The 17,202-nt window shown below is 40.2% G+C and overlaps 1 protein-coding gene across 3 annotated transcripts in view; it reads left to right on the top strand.

The window, feature by feature from the left end:
* The window catches only part of dhx57 (DEAH (Asp-Glu-Ala-Asp/His) box polypeptide 57), a 95,521-nt gene that overhangs the window by 63,060 nt on the left and 15,259 nt on the right, over positions 1–17,202 (top strand). For all 3 annotated transcript variants that reach the window (XM_059986395.1, XM_059986394.1, XM_059986396.1), the window contains 7 exons: positions 6,380–6,580; positions 7,488–7,764; positions 8,398–8,493; positions 10,479–10,562; positions 10,659–10,796; positions 12,777–12,851; positions 16,350–16,484. In XM_059986395.1, coding sequence (XP_059842378.1) covers positions 6,380–6,580; positions 7,488–7,764; positions 8,398–8,493; positions 10,479–10,562; positions 10,659–10,796; positions 12,777–12,851; positions 16,350–16,484 — 1,006 coding nt within the window. The remainder of the gene's footprint in view (positions 1–6,379; positions 6,581–7,487; positions 7,765–8,397; positions 8,494–10,478; positions 10,563–10,658; positions 10,797–12,776; positions 12,852–16,349; positions 16,485–17,202) is intronic.

Genomic DNA, 17,202 nt, shown 5'->3' with positions numbered 1-17,202 from the left:
TGAGAAGCTCTTCAAAGACCCACTATGATACAATAGTATCATCCTGTACCACCACCGGTAGTGCATTCCACGTACCCACCACTCTGTGTGAAAAGTTATTGTCATAACTTATTTAGAAAAGAATGGAAAATCTAATGTATCCAGAAAGATGGGTCCAACAGTAAGTTGCTCATCTGTTCAAGCCTGTTCCACCTTTATGTGTAATGTTACCTAACTACATAGCCCTTTTTTCCTAAATACCTTTGTTTAGTGAAAATAATCTAATTTAAAGTCAACTATTACTGAACACGGATGAGAGTTCCAGATATTTATCTCCTTCTGTTTCTATGCATCAGTCAAGAAAGACCTAGCTCTCAATTTTATAATCTGCACCGAGGTCCAGCTCCTTCTCAGCTACCCCATTAACTCCAGATACAATTCAACCTTTCATGAAGACTGGGACCGACAAGACTGCTGTTATCCTCTGGTACATTGAGGACACATGCAGAGGCTGGGAGGGGTGGCAGTAAAACCATAAGATAGTTAATCATCTCACAACATTGGATGAGGCAGGCATATTAGAAGCATGAGGGGGAATCTCATTGAAACCTAGATAGAGTGCACACAGAGAGGATAGTTTCCTTTAGTGGGGGTGGGGGGAGCGTAGGGCCAGAGAGCACAGGCTCAGAATACAGAAACAACCCTTTAGAATGGAGATGAGGAGGTGTTGAATCAGTGGAATTCATTGTCACAGACGGCTGGGTATATTTAAAGCAGAGGTTAATAGGTTCTTGATTAGTAAAGGCATCAAAGGTTATGGAGTAAAAGTGGGAGACTGTGGTTGAGAGGAATAGTAAATCAGCCATGGTGGAATGACGGAGCAGACTCGATGGGCCGAAGGAGTACAATTGGTTCATATGTCTTATGGTCTTATTAACAGCATTTAAAAAGTACTTGGACAGGCATATGATTAGGGAAATTTTAGAGGGATATGGGCAAAATGCAGTCAAATGAGAATGCCTTTTATTATGGCTATTTTTCATGGGATTTTTGCTTTTTTTTATTATATGGAGCTGCAAGATGGAGAACAGGGTCAAAGGTTATTAGTTAACATGGGACCAGCCTATTGGTTTCCTTGAGTGGGGGGAGGGGGAGAGGTCTATTAGAGTAGGTTATTTTCTTGATTGGGCAGTTCTTTTGATGGATTTCTCTTTCGTTAGTGCGTCACTCCTTCTGGTTGTACCCGCACCTTTTGGTTTAATCTGTACTTGCGTAACATTTCTTTTATATAATATTAAACTCAATTTTAAACATGGATGTTAATAAAATCAATATAATATCTTGGAATTGGAACTGTGTTAATCACCCCATTAAGCGTAAAAAGATTTTTAAGAAATTAAAAATGCTTAATGCTGATATTATTTTTGCGCAAGAAAATCATGTACGAAAACAGGATGAGGATAGATTTCTTCGCTTTTGGAAAGGGCCTTTATTTCACTTGCTGTCAGATAGTAAAATAAGAGGCGTTTCTATATTTCTTAGTCCCAAAATCCCTTTTGTACACCTTAATACTACTACTGATACGATTGGAAGATATTTAATTGTTACTGGTTTATTATGCGAGCAAAAGGTAGCTCTGGTGTGTGTATACACACCTATTGTAGATAATTCTGATTTTCTTAAGAAACTTTTTTCAGAGTTACCAAATCTCAATGAATCATGGGTGGTGACTTTAATTGTTGCTTAAATCCGGCGATTGACAGGTCATCAACCAATCCATCGCTTCCTAATAAAGCGGCAGCTTGTATTAACTCTTTTTTGTTAGAATATGGCCTTGTCGATATTTGGAGATATAAACACCCCAATGATAAAGAATTCTCTTTTTTCTCACACGTCCATCACAAGTATTCTCAAATTGATTACTTCTTTTTAGATACACGTCTGTTAAACTCCGTTGTTGAATGTGTGCTTGACATCATTGCGCTTTCAGATCACACGCCTTTAAAGTTAACCCTTAAGCTTTCGGATAGATTTTTGAAAATCTCACAGTGGAAGTTGAACCCCGTATTGTTACAGGATCCAGCTTTTGTTAATTTTATTAAGGAGCAAATTTCTATATTTTTTGAATTTAATACAACTGAAGGAATGTCAAATCTAGTTATATGGGACACCTTGAAATCTTTTCTTAGGGGACAGATAATCTCATATTCAGCAGCCTTGAGAAATAAAACTAAAGCGAAATTGTCAGTGCTTATTAATAAAATTAAACAGATAGATAAAGCATATTCAGTTAAACCTACTGAAGATCTATATAAAGAAAGGGTCGAACTTCAATCACAGTATGATTTACTTCTGACCTTTCCCATTGAACAGCAAATTTTTTAATCTAAAAGTTTATTTTATATACATGGGGAAAAATCTGCTAAACTTTTAGCGGGTCAGTTAAAGGCTGGGATGGTCAGAAGACAGATTTTAAAAATTCGCCGACCAGATAGAACAGAAACTTTAGATCCTTATGAAATTAACAAGATATTTATGGACTTTTATTCTAATCTTTATAAATCTGAATTCTCTGATAGTACTATGACTATACTTTAAAAATTTGGTTTCAATTTCATAGATTTTTTGAATTAAATGATTTTTTACTTTCTAGTAATATTTATTCTAATTTCTTTTTTAAACCATTAACTTTGGATTAGGCTTCTTTAACATGGAAAATTAATGGAATAAAAACTTCTTTAGATTTGTTTTTACAAGACTGTTTAATGTCTTTTTCACAGTTAATGGATAAATATGATATCTCTAATGCACATTTTTTCAGATATTTTTCAGGTTAGGAATTTTTTAAGTGATTTTTTTACTGAATTACCCCTTGGCCTGCTCTTTAAATTTGGCTTATGTTATTTTTCAGTTTAAACCTTTTCAAAAACGATTAATAGCTATCATTTATAAACAGTTAATGAATGCTCGCATGTCGCCTAATGATAGGGTTCAACGCACCTGAGAAGTAGAATGTCAACATTCACTTTCAGATAATCAATGGAGTAAAATTTATTATTTAGTCAATAATTCATCTATCTGCACACGCCATATCTTAATTCAGTTTAAGATAGTATACAGGGCCCATATGTCCAAAGATAAATTGGCGCATATTTTTCCTAACATAAGCCCTATTTGTGACAGATGTAACGCAGAAGTGGCTACTCTAACTCATATGTTTTGGTCACGTGTAATTTTAAATAATTTTTGGAGGGATGTGTTTGGAATATTATCTAAAGTTATAGATATGGATGTTCAACCTAATCCACTTACGGCAATTTTTGGGATTATTCCAGAGGAAGCAAGCAAAGTGTCTGCTTCCGCCCAACATGTGATAGCTTTTTCAACTTTACTGGCTCGGAGAGCTATCTTGCTACACTGGAAAGACTCTAATCCACCTACTGTTTTCAATTGGCTCTCCTCCATTATGTCCTGTCTAAGCTTGGAGAAAATTAGAAGCCGGACATTTGATACATCCTTTAATTTTGAACAAGTCTGGCAACCGTTTATTCAATATTTTCACATGATTTAATTCTATTTATTTATTTTTCTTTATTCTCTTTGGGGAAAATCCTTCTCCGTGAGGTTCGGAGATGACTGGAAGGATGTGTTTTTTTCTCTTTCTCTTTTTTTCTAATTTTATCCTCAATTGGACTGCCCAATCTTTCTTTTTCTTTTCTTTTTTTTCTCTTTTTTTTTGTCTCAGTTTAGTTAGTGGGGTTTTTGTTTCCTTATCAATAAAATTTCTAATTTTTTTATGATTGCTATGAGTTGTAGTTTTTTTTGACCATTGTATATATAACAGCATAATATTTTACCTGTTTGATTTTGACATTATATACTTTCTGTTTTTACTATTGCTGTTTATATGTCTTTTATACTACTTGTTAAACTCCTCTTCCGATTTATATATTCTTTATTTGGAAATCAATAAAAAAGATTGAAAAATGAGAATGTCCCAGATGGGGATCTGAGTCACCATGAACTGTTTGTGTTGGTTGACTAATCAGGGAGATTAAGAAAACTTTATGCAACAAGCCACGATCTCAAATGCACTGCCGGAAGTTTACAAACCAGAATTGATTAAGGTGCATGGGTGTGAGGCTGGTTGCAGATTACGCCTCAGCATTCAGTTGAAGACTGTTTCTGTCCATTGAGAAGTTCTATGCAAACCTCACCACTCCTTCCAGGAAACGTGACCTGCTGTCTGCTTCAGCCTTAGGCAGTGAACATTGAAGCCACAATTTGAAATGGTTTCATGAAATGGATGGAAGGAGGACCAAAAGGCAAAGGAATCTCAGGTAGTTCTAATGACTACACAGAGGATCGGTAACTGCATAAAGAAACAACCGATCTGTGCTATGGAGTCCAGGATAAAAGGAACACAAAAAGAAGCAAATCTCCAGATAGACGATTAGAGATGACAGAAGCATCAGTAATAGGACACAGGGATTGAAAGGCATTGCAGCTGGATCCCTGTGCAGGTCAGTAAGAACATGTGCTTGCTGATGGTGGACACAAGGGCACCTCGAGGACGCATCTGTTGTCTGGGGCTCTGTTCTCTATGCCCAGAGTGTGCAGCTAAACATCTGTAAATTCATGGATGAGATGATTATTGTTGGTAAAATCTTGGACGGCGTTACAGCACTGACGTAGTTCCGCTGATTGTGCGGCGTCACAACAACAGCCAAGCGCTCAACAAGACCAAGGAAGGGGAAGTTTAGGGAACACACACCAGTTCTTATCGAAGGGCCAGCAGTAGAACAAGTGAGCAGCTTCAAGTTCCTGGGTGTCAGTGTTTCAGAGGATCCATCCTGGCTCCAACAAGTTGATGCAATTACGAAGAAGGCATGCCAGCAGCTCTGCTTCATTAGGAGTTTGCGGAGTTTTGGGATGTCGCATGGAGTCTTGCGTATTTCTATAGATGTCCATTGGAGAGCATTTTGACCAGTTACATCACTGCCTAGCACGGAAACTTAATGCACAGGCTGTAGGAAATTGTAGGCTCAGCCTGTTCCATCAGTCACAACTCTCCCCACCATCGAAGACGTCTTCAAAAGGCGTCAACAAAGTGGCATCCTCACCCCCCAGAACATGTCCTATTCTTGTAACTACCATTGGGGAAGAGGTACAGGAACCTGAAGACCCACAGTCAACAATTCACAAACAGCTTCATCTCCTCTGCCATCAGATTTCTACCTCAGTTTTCAATTTGCACTGTATTTTTTGTCACTTGTCATTTTATGACTTTGCACTGTAAAGTCAGTAATAATAAATACTGAGTTATTGTAAGCAAGGAGGAATATCAAAAGCATGGGTAAAACCAAAGGGTGCATAGCACCCAAGCATTCAAGAGAAAGGGATGTTCACAGAACTCAGAACAGGTCATGTATTGTGTCTCATGGAATTTAGAGTAAGAGAATGTTTCCCACTGCTCTGTGTCAATAACCGTGGAAAGATTTTCTCCCATGCATGGGGATAACTTACTGTGCATCAGTAGCAATGAATTTTCTGGCTGTTGTATCCAGTCTGTCTTTCTGAATTAGATGTGCTTGTGCAATCAGAAAGGTATTAATTAAACCCTGAGAAGTTTTTAACTTGCTGAAAACCAAATACATTTCAGAAGGATGTAGTTTAGACAGGTGTGTCAGTCGGCACGGATCAGGAACACACACCCAAACAGACATCTAATGCTTCTGGAAGGTCAGGGAGAAATGCCCTTTGGTCTGCCTGAAACTTGCTTGTCTTCCAATGCAGTGAGTCTGGAAAGGAATACTCAGACTGGCACTGTAGGATTACATTCTAAGGGATTCTCTGAGACTAAGTGCAGCAAGTGGAGAAGGACACAATCTAGGCGTCTTCACCACTACACATGAGGGGTAGGGCTTCTCAAATAGTGAAAAGGGTGTATCACACCAGTGGCATGGTCTATGTCAGTCTCAAAGTAAAAAAAAATCATTACTATTGACTCTGAATGTATATTTTTTGCATTATTCCTCCTTTGTATATATTTTAATTCTGAATAAAATCTATTATTTGAAATCTTCAATAATTCAGATCAGAGGGTCTGTTTCTATGTTGTATGACTCTCCCATTTAATCATTGAGTCTCATGATCCATAGAGGAAGTCATTCATGCCCTTGGTACCAAATTCTTTATACGTGAACATGGCAAGTAGAGTTGATCCTTGATCATCCCATTGTAGCTGTACTATCTTTGAAAGTCCACTTTATTCCATGTAGAACTATCATTTGAAGTACAAGATATTTTGGAATTTAAGTTTCAAGTTACAAAGTTCTGATGTTGTATGCAAATGAAAGAGGAACTGTGTCTCATTTGCCTCATTCTTACTGACTCACAGGTATGACCCATGCAAAGGGATGGAAAGTCTAGAGGACACCTGGGTGTCACGAGCCAACGCCCAGCAGAGGAAGGGTCGAGCTGGGCGAGTTGCCTCGGGAGTCTGCTTCCACCTCTTTACCAGTCACTGTTACCGTCACCACCTCCAGGAGCAGCAGCTGCCAGAGATCAAGAGGGTACCTCTGGAACAGCTTTGTCTAAGGTTGTGGAGAACTGATCACAGTAGTCCATCACTTATCCATTCTGTAAAATAACCTTTTACAAAAGAAAGAAAAGTTAGATTTCAGCTTGGAAAAACTTGCATGATTGAAACTTTAGAAACTTATACATTTAGCTTATACTTTATTGGGTATAGAAGGTATTCTATATCCTTGTTGACTTCTGTTGTACATTCACTTCAAGGTTTGATATGTTGTGTGTTTAGAGATGCTCTTCTGCACACCACTGTTGTGTCATGCTTGTTTGAGTTACTGTCACCTTCCTGTTAGCTTGAACCAGTCTGGCCGTTCTCCTCTGACCTCTCATTAATAAGGCATTTTGCCACTCACTAGATGTTTTTTGTTTCTATACCATTCCCTGTAAACTGTGGAGACTGTGCATGAAAATCGTAGGAGATCGGCAGTTTCTGAGTTAGTCAAACCACCCCATCTGGCACCAGCAGTCATTCCATGGTCAAAGTTCCTTAGATCACATTACTTCTCCATTCTGATGTTTATTCTGAACAACAACTGAACCTCTTGACCACTGCTTTCATGTATTGTGTTGCTGCCACGTGATTGGCTTTATTAGATATTTGCATTATCAAGCAGCTGTACCTACTAAAGTGGCCACTGAGTTTATATTAATGGTGTATTCCATGGTCTTGGGATCCTGAAATGGTTTATATTACTAAACGTCAAAATGTAGTTTTTTATTGTAGCATCCATGATCCTCAATTTTTTCTATCAATAATTCCAGTAAAGATACAACCAAGTAGCCATCTGTAGCCGCAGCCTTTGAGTTTATATTCTGGATATCATTAATTATGGAGAACTGCATGGCAAAAGCAAAATATAATGTGAAGGAAAATTTCTTTTTGTGAGTTACTTTTTTTTTCCTCTTTTGTCCAGGATCAAACTTTTGGACATTTTTGCAGATCTTGACTTGGAGTTTGTTCTATCGCGCCTAATTGAAGTGCCCACAGAAGAAAGTTTGAAAGCAGCTAAGAATCGGTTGCAGGATTTGGGAGCCCTCACACCAGATGAAACACTCACTCCACTGGGCTATCACTTGGCCTTTTTGCCCGTTGATGTCCGCATTGGAAAACTAATGTTGTTTGGTGCTATCTTCCGTTGCCTCGATCCTGCTCTGACCATTGCAGCTAGCTTGGCCTTTAAATCCCCTTTCGTAAGTACATCCTATTCTTGAGACAATACTGTATATAGTGCAATCACTCAAATCAAATATGACATTCTCCTAAGAGCTTGTCTATTGGTGGGTCCTTGGGTAGAGGTAGAAGCTGATCTGGTATCTACATATTCCGGTGCAGTGTGGGCAAGAGCAAGTGGAGGCTGTGGTTCGTGATTGGGTCTTTTGGTTGTTCACTCTCCTCTTTTGCAGCTGCTGCTTGTTCTCTGCGGCACGGCAGTGATCGTTCTCGTGTAGCACGGCCTTCCCTTGAACAAATTTCCTCCAGGTGTATCTAGTGCTACAAGAGCTTTAGTGTCTATTGGAGAACTTGGTTTAAGGCCTCCAGAGAGAAGAGTCACCTGTGGCAATGCAACACTGTGGTTACTGCTTTAAAATGTCAGCCTCCATTATTCATTTATGCTCGCAATTTGGTATGTGAGCCCCAGAAACGGTGTAGGTATAGCCTCTGAGGCAAGGATAACAACTTAATGACCGTAAGAGCAAGGTATTGGGACTCAGAAGGGTCTTGAATGTTTAAACCTCAAGTAAAATGGAGGAAGGAAAGGAAAACAGTTCAGTCACTAGATAAGTAGATTACCTTTCAAATCACATGGTTTGTGCTGTGAATAGGTTGCACCGTGGGATAAAAGAGAAGAAGCAAATGTGAAGAAGCTTGAGTTTGCTGTGGCTCACAGCGACTATCTCACCATCTTCAAGGCCTATGAGGTAAGACAGCAGTCTGCTGGGCATTTCGCACCCACTCCCAGTGTTGGTTACGCTTCCCAGTGACAGTGCTCCCCTTTGAAAATCAGCAGAATTTTTTAAGCTTCAAATGGAAAAGTTCATTTCTGACCATTTGCTGGAAACCTGAAATCATTTAACTTTTACTTCAACCTTTGAGACTGATCTTGATTTGTAGGTATCTATCAGTTCTACCTGTGGTAACTGACTAGGGATTTTCTGTCATTTCGCCATACCTTAGAATCTGGTCTCTTATTCATCAGCTCTCCTTTAACCTGGCTCAGTTTAACTTGGAAATGGGTGTTCATTTAAAATGAAACATTTTGAGGCAGTGGCAAAAGGTTATGTAACTTTAAACAGCTAAAGAAAAGGATCATCATTGTCACGTGCTAAGGTACAGTGAAAGCTTTATTTTACATGCCATCCATACAGGTCGTTACAGCATATCAGCACAAGGGAAAAGCAACAACGGAAGGCAGAATATAGTGGTATAATACAGAGTAAGTGCCATGCAGTCAGACAATAAGGTGCAAGGCCATGAAGATCGTAAGGTCAAGAGCCCATCCAGGAGGTCCATTCAGTAGTAACAGTGGGGTTAAAGCTGTCCCTGAGCCTAGTGGTACAGGCATTCAGACTTTTATGTCTTTGGTCTGATGAGGGGGCAAAGCTAAGAAAGTGAACTAATTAGAGCAACACACACGAAATGCTGGAGGAACTCAGCAGGCCAAGCAACATCCATGCAAAAGAGTAAACAGTTGACTTTTCGGGCTGAGACCCTTCATCAGAAGTGCCTGCTAAGTTCCTCCAGCATTTTGTGTGTGTTGCTTGGACTTACAGCATCTGCAGGTTTTTTCATGTTTACGAGTGAACTAATTGTCATTTGAAGGAGGAATCAAAGCTGCAGTGACAACAAAACATTTGTGACTTATTCTCTTGAAAGAGGCACTTTATTTTTAACCATTTGTTCTTGAGGCTGCAAATAAAAAACTGTACTATGTTGATGCCCTGTTTGATGGTATGCCACCTTAAACTAGAGGTACTCCTGCATTCCATCATGGCTGATTGATTAGCCCTCTGAACCCCATTCTCCTGCCTTCTCCCTATCACCTTTGATGCGCTTACTATCAAAGAACCTATCAACTCCGCTTTAAATATACCCAATGACTTGGCTTCCACAGATGTCTGAGGCAACGTATTCCACAGATTCACCATTCTCGTCTCTGTTGTAATTGGATGTTCTTCTATTTTGTGTTTGTGCTCTCTGGTCCCAGACACATCCTCTCCTCTATCTAGGCCTTTCTATGAGGGCCCTGCTCATTCATCTAAACTTCAGTGAGTACAGGCCCTGGGCTATCAAGTGCTCGTCATATGTTTACCTTTTCATTCCCAGTAACATTTTCCTCTCCGATGCCAGCAAATTCTTTTGTAGATAGAGGGCACAAAATTGCTCTCGATACTCCAAATGACAATTGCGTTATTAAACCTCAGCATTACGTATTTGCTTTTATATTTTAGTCCTCTGGAAATAAATGCTAACAGCTACCGACTCAGCCTGAAAGTTAGCCTTCAGGGTCTCCCACGTCCCTTTGCACCTCTGATATCGGATCAAGAAGTGACTCCCCAAGCTCTGCTCCTTGGGTTGTGCTGCTGACAAAGTTTCTCCAGGGTGGGGGGGCTAATGATAATGAGTCACGCGTTACCAAGCTACAGTGAAAAGCTTTGTTTGCATGCCATCCAGGCAGATCATCCATTATTACACGTTGAATTCATACAAAAGAATACAGAATATAGTGTTACAGTTACAGAGGAAGAGCGGTACAGGGGATCCCATAAGGCTAAGGGTCAAAGCAGAGTAGGGAGATGGCTGTGCTTTTCCTTGTTACATCTGGTAGTTACCTAGTAGTGTGGTGCAAATACCATATGTACAACTTTATTTTCTTTTATTCTTTTAACTTAAATAACCCACCTAGGGATGGAGCGCTGCCTTAAAAGAGAGTGCTCGAGCAGCGTACAACTACTGCAAGCAAAACTTCTTGTCTGGAAGGACACTGCAGGTACAAAACGGTTCAGTTCTTCTGGCACTTAATGTAGTCAGAATACCATATTGTAACAGCTTTTGTTACCCTGTGTGGTGTTCTTCCTCAACATAGGAAATCTCCAGCATGAAGAGACAATTTGCAGAGCTGCTGTCGGACATTGGCTTCGTGAAAGAGGGGCTGCGAGCCAAATACATTGAGAAGATGTCTTCACAGGGAGGCGATGGGATTGTTGAGGCCACTGGTCAAGAGGTCAAATAAAATGCTTTCATTGATTTGTTTTCATGATCGATGTAACGCACAGTGCAGTGATATCAGGGGACAATACTTTATGTAAAGGACAGTGGACACCTGGAATTCCCATTTTCTGTATAGCTTAAAAATCTCAAAACTGGGATTGATAGTTTTTTTTTTTGTTAGGCACATAAATTTAGAAATATAATCATTGAAACATTACCATTCCAAAGAAATCCCTTTAACCCTTTGGGTCTGAACATGCTGACCCACAAACCACATTTCCATGTTCTTTTCCAAAAGCCCTGAAGATTATTTTCCTTCAACTGCCTTTTGAAAGCCCTGAAGATTATTTTCCTTCAACTGCCTTTTGAAATTCCCTTTCCTACTGAGAGTCTAATTAAGATAGCAGTAATGGATAAGTGGAATTAGGGTTTAGATCAGCCAGAATCTCGGTGAAAGTTGAAAAGATTGAATGACAGATGAGTTATTGCGTGCATCTGTGAGTTACTTGGTATTTACAGATACACTCAGAAGCCACTTTATTAGGTACACCTGTGCACCTGCTTGTTAATGCAAATATCTAATCAGCCAATCAGCAACTCAATGCATGAAAGTGTTCTGAAGAAGATTCAGATTACGGGCAGAGCATTAAAATTTCTGTCTAATGAACTGAGGTTTCTAATTGTGCTTGTCCAAGACAGAAAATTGTGCAGCAGTAAATATGTCTGTTCTTACTGCTCCCCCCTTTATCAGCCACCTCATGGATAATGAGCACCTCCGTGTTTGTACCAAGACGCTCTGAAAAGATGAGTCTTGGTACATTTTCATTTTGTTGATTCAGTCAGCACAGCATCAACCAATTTGAACAACTTGGAGGCAGGGTGGCTTGGGGTTGATGATCAGTCTCTTTCTAAGAGGAGCAGTCAGAGTTTAACGAGTCATGTCTAGCAGAATCGCCACATCTGGTAGGGAAAGATTAAAAATAAAGATTAGCTTTATTTGTCACATGTACATCAAACCATACAGTGAAATGGGCCATTTTGTGTCAAAGACCAACGCACAGCCCGATGACAGGTCATAAGTATTGTCATGCTTCTGCCCCCAACATACCATGCCAACAACTCACTAATCCACTATCGTCATGCTTCTGCCCCCAACGTACCATTCCCACAACTCACTAATCCACTATCGTCATGCTTCTGCCCCCAACGTACCATTCCCACAACTCACTAATCCACTATCGTCATGCTTCTGCCCCCAACATACCATGCCAACAACTCACTAATCCACTATAGTCATGCTTCTGCTCCCAACGTACCATTCCCACAACTCACTAATCCACTGTCGTCATGCTTCTGCTCATAATGTGCCGTGCCCACAACTCACTAATCCACTATCGTCATGCTTCTGCCCCCAACGTACCATTCCCACAACTCACTAATCCACTATCGTCATGCTTCTGCCCCCAACGTACCATGCCCACAACTCACTAATCCACTATCGTCATGCTTCTGCCCCCAACGTACCATGCCCACAACACACTAATCCACTATCGTCATGCTTCTGCTCCCAACGTACCATTCCCACAACTCACTAATCCACTATCGTCGTGCTTCTGCCCCCAACGTACCATGCCCACAACTCACTAACCCCAACCCTGACCATATGTCTTTTGAATGTGGGAGGAAACCCACAAAGTCACAGGGAGAATGTACAAACTCCTTGCAGATGGCAGCAGGAATCGACACCAGTTAGTGATTGCTGTAAAGAGATCAAGTCAACCTCTAAGCAGGAGAAATTCAAATTCTTAGGAATGTACATCTTAACCAAAAATTAGATTTTTTTACAGAAAAATTAGGGCTTTTATTTAGTGGTTCAACCTCAGGGTTGTTTATGATATATCAGTATATTGTATGTATCCTGACTTTCAAATTCATTTTTCAGATGTTTTATAAACTCAAAGATAAAATCTTTTGTCATTTACATCTCTTCTAGGCCAACTCCAATGCAGGCAACATGAAGTTAGTTTCAGCAATATTGTGTGCAGCCCTCTACCCCAACGTAGTCCAGGTTGGTTCTGAATTCTTTTAATTTACTTCTCATATAATTCAGTAGATTTTAAATTCTGCTTTTAGCAAGGATTAAATGGGGATAAGACAAAAAACAAGGGTGTAACTCAGGATAGTGGAAGTTCAACTACTTTTTCACTTCAGGATGTTTCTTCTTGAATCCACATCAAGGAGATTTGATTAGATGCCAATTTCTAAATGCAGACAGTGGTTCTGAGCAATAAAGTCAGGTCCATTGATCAGCGCCCTCTAATGGACAGAGGCAATACTACAGTGAATGGCCAGTGAAGTTAGGAGACATTTTTTTGAAACTGGTCTTAATTGATTTTATTTAAATAATGTGAAACTGACAAGGATTGACACTCGAAGTATTAATTTCTTGTCAAAGTATTGGAGTATCACCTGAATTTCAGGACAGTAACAGATGAAAGAGAACTAAGTTTAAAAAAAAGATGGTAAAATCAGTCAGAAAGAACTAAAGTAATGATGGTTTTTACCTCAGGAGTCTAGCATTGAAATATATGTTCTAGTTGTATAGAGCTGTGAGCAAACTTGATTCGTATGGATATCAGAACTGGAAGGGGAGCAATTCCCTTCTGTACTAATGTCATATTCTGTATATCTGTACTAATCTCATATTTATTGATTCTCCTAATATTCAAGATTGGCAAATGACAGTCAAAAATGGGCTAAAAGAACAAATTTAAGTCATGAGTATGCTCTGGGCGATTTCATATTCTGTGGATTTACATCCACTAATTCCATAGTCATCGACTTCGAAAATTAGAATACAGGCCGTCGGATACTCAGCAGTTATTGTCCATTGGTCCCATTATTTCCTCCAATAATAATTAATTTCTGTGAACTCCTCATTCATTCTAGACCCATAGTCTTCCACTGTTTCCAAGAGGTTTTCATAATCTTCTGTGAGACTGTAATAAATAACATTAAATTTCTTCACCAATTTTTTATTCCCCAATATAATTTCTCCTGTCTGTAAGGGGTCTATTAACTTTTGTTGCTGTTAAATCTTTTAAAGAAGGTTGGAAGTTATTGTAGTCGTGTTTCTCTCACTAAATCGTTGTCCTGGTCTGACTTGGGCCGTCTTTGCTGAGTACTGATCCCTCAGCCATGAGGCTCCTGAACCAGGGTGGATAACTTCATTCACCCCAACACTGAACTGATTCCATGACCTATGGACTCACTTTCAAGGACTCTACAACTCATTTTCTCAGTTTTATTTATTTATTACTATTAATTTGTTTTTCTTTTTTGTATTTGCACAAATTGTTGTCTTTTGCACACCAGTTGTTTGCCTTTGTTGTCAGTGGCTTTTCATTGATTCTATTGTGTTTCTTTGTATTTACTGTGAATGCCCACAAGAAAATGATAACACATTTCCTTTGAACTTGGAAATTGTCCAAACCTCAAGCTTGCTGCTTTTGACATCAATATAATGTTTACCTTTGATTTTTAAAATGCTACCCTTGACTTGATAGCTAAAGCAAGTCATTTTCCTTGTGTATTTTTTTGCTTTAATTATGTTAACCATGCTGTTCTACTGTATACTGTAGTTTCCCAGTACAATAGCCTGCTTACCCCTCAGATCCTCGGTTTGCTTTGTTTAGTTTCAACACCCTGCTGTCAGTTTTTAACATAAAATTTTATCATTCTATAGTTACTGTTTCCTAAACCCCTGTTAGTACCAGTGTGTTCCCTGACCCAGATCTAACATAGTCTTTATCCCTGTGTTTCCGCTACACACACGTCTAGCAACCCAGTATTATTTCGATGAATCTGTGGTCCACTTTCTTAAAGTTCAAAGTAAATTTATTATCAAAGTACATATTATGTCACCATAAGTAACCCTGAAATTAATTTTCTTGCAGGGATTCTCAATAAATCCAATAACCAGTGAATAATAGAATCAGTGAAAGACCACTTCAACAGACGAACAACAAACTGTGCAAATACAAAAGAAAGAAAAAAGGAATACTAATAATAAATAAATAAGCAATAAATATTGAGAACGTGAGATGAAGAGTCCTTGAAATTGAGTCCATAGGTTGTGGAAACAGTTCAGTGATGGGGCAAGTGAAGTTGAATGAAGTTATCCCCTCTGGTTCAAGAGCCTGATGGTTGAGGGGTAAAAACTGTTCCTGATCCTGGTGATGTGGTTCCTAAGACTCCTGTGCTACCTTTCCGATGGCAGCAGCAAGAAAGGAGCGTGGCCTGAGGGTGGTAGGAGTGTCAGATGATGGGTGCTATTTTTCTGCGACAATGCAATGTTCTCAATGAAGGGGAGGGCTTTACCCCCAATAGTCTGGACCATATCCTCTACTTTTTTGGAGGATTTTCTGTTCAAGGATATTTGTGTTTCCACACCAGCCAGTCAATATCATGATCTCCACAATAAATGTATCTCACCTGTAGTGCAGGAACCAAAACTGAATGACAAAGTAGCTAAAAAGTCAAAACAGAAAGGACTTCGTCTGAATTTCTGCAGCATTTATATACAATAGGACAGGTGAATTAATGGAGCAATTAGAAATAAATGGGAATGATTGAAAAACCATTGCAAAGATTCAAAGTTGCCAAAATAGGGAACTAAACTTTCCAGGATACTAACCTTTAAGAAGATGTAGGGAAAATGGAAAAGGAGGGGGAGAAGATCTGATAATAAAGAAAGGGGCAATGCCTGTAGAGAGAGAACTCTAGCAGAAGAATATTTATTTTGAATCTTTCTGTAATTAGACACTCCACATGAAACTCTTTTGATTTGGTATTTTCAGTATTTTATAAGGATTATTGCCCTCTAAGCAGCTCTAATTTCCTAAGTTATGTTGTGCTCTGTATTATTAGTGATGTTTGGGAGGCCTCTGTTCAATTTCCACCAGTATTTTCTTGGCTCCACCAAAATAGATGATAGAAACTGATAATTTATCTGTGGGACATGTGTAGGCAGTCCCGTTCTGCCTGGCAGTCGCAGCTCAGAGACAGGCTGGTTGGCCTGAAGTGTCCATACTAGTATTTTTTCCACATGCAGACTGTGTCTTGCCTTCATCATCACATCTATTAATGTAACCGCTTCCTTTTGCTACATTACTAGCTTAATACTCCAACTCTCCCTGTACTGATTAGTTTGGCATTCTATCAAATCCAAGAAATGAACTGAATTCCTGAGTGGTTTGATTTAATGTAGATGGGGATGTTTTCTCCTGAGGGTGCTGAATCTTTGCAATTCTCTATCCCAAAGAGCTGCACTGATTTTATTCAAAAGGGAAATTATTAAATTTCCAGATATGTAATGGGGCAGGGTAAGAGTGAAAGTAGAGGATCAGGTGTGATTGTTGCTGAACAGCAGAGCAGGCTGGATGGGCCAAATGGCCTATACCTGCTTCTATTTCACATGTTACATCAGTCGGAACAGACATTGGAAAATCAGGATGCTGAAATTGGTCGAAATATATCAACCTCAACATGTTTGTCTTGCATCTAGGTGACTGCTCCTCAGAGTAAGTACACACACACCATGTCAGGTGCAGTGAAGTTGCCACCGAAGGCAGAGGAGCTGCAGTTTGTCACGAAGAATGATGGAAATGTCCACATCCACCCTTCCTCAGTCAACTACCAGGTCAGTGTGGGAGATCGCAGTGTCCCAGTGGGGCGGGGGAGTCAGTGTGGTAGGTTTCTGTGTCCCATTGGGGAAGGGGGTTGTTCCAGTGAGGGAGATCGCAGTGTCCCAGTGGGGCGGGGGAGTCAGTGTGGTAGGTTTCTGTGTCCCATTGGGGAAGGGGGTTGTTCCAGTGAGGGAGATTGCAGTGTCCCAGCAGGAGATCAGAGTGGGAGATTGCAGGGTCCCATTGGGGAAGGGGGTTGTTCCAGTGAGGGAGATTGCAGTGTCCCAGCAGGAGATCAGAGTGGGAGATTGCAGGGTCCCATTGGGGAAGGGGGTTGTTCCAGTGAGGGAGATTGCAGTGTCCCAGCAGGAGATCAGAGTGGGAGATTGCAGGGTCCCATTGGGGAAGGGGGTTGTTCCAGTGAGGGAGATTGCAGTGTCCCAGCAGGAGATCAGAGTGGGAGATTGCAGGGTCCCATTGGGGAAGGGGGTTGTTCCAGTGAGGGAGATTGCAGTGTCCCAGCAGGAGATCAGAGTGGGAGATTGCAGGGTCCCATTGGGGAAGGGGGTTGTTCCAGTGAGGGAGATTGCAGTGTCCCAGCAGGAGATCAGAGTGGGAGATTGCAGGGTCCCATTGGGGAAGGGGGTTGTTCCAGTGAGGGAGATTGCAGTGTCCCAGCAGGAGATCAGAGTGGGAGATTGCAGGGTCCCATTGGGGAAGGGGGTTGTTCCA

Source organism: Hypanus sabinus, chromosome 12 (genome assembly GCF_030144855.1).
Source record: "Hypanus sabinus isolate sHypSab1 chromosome 12, sHypSab1.hap1, whole genome shotgun sequence".
NCBI lineage: Eukaryota > Metazoa > Chordata > Chondrichthyes > Myliobatiformes > Dasyatidae > Hypanus > Hypanus sabinus.
The sequence above is the reverse complement of the archived record's forward strand: the minus strand, read 5'-3'. Positions and strand labels throughout refer to the sequence as shown.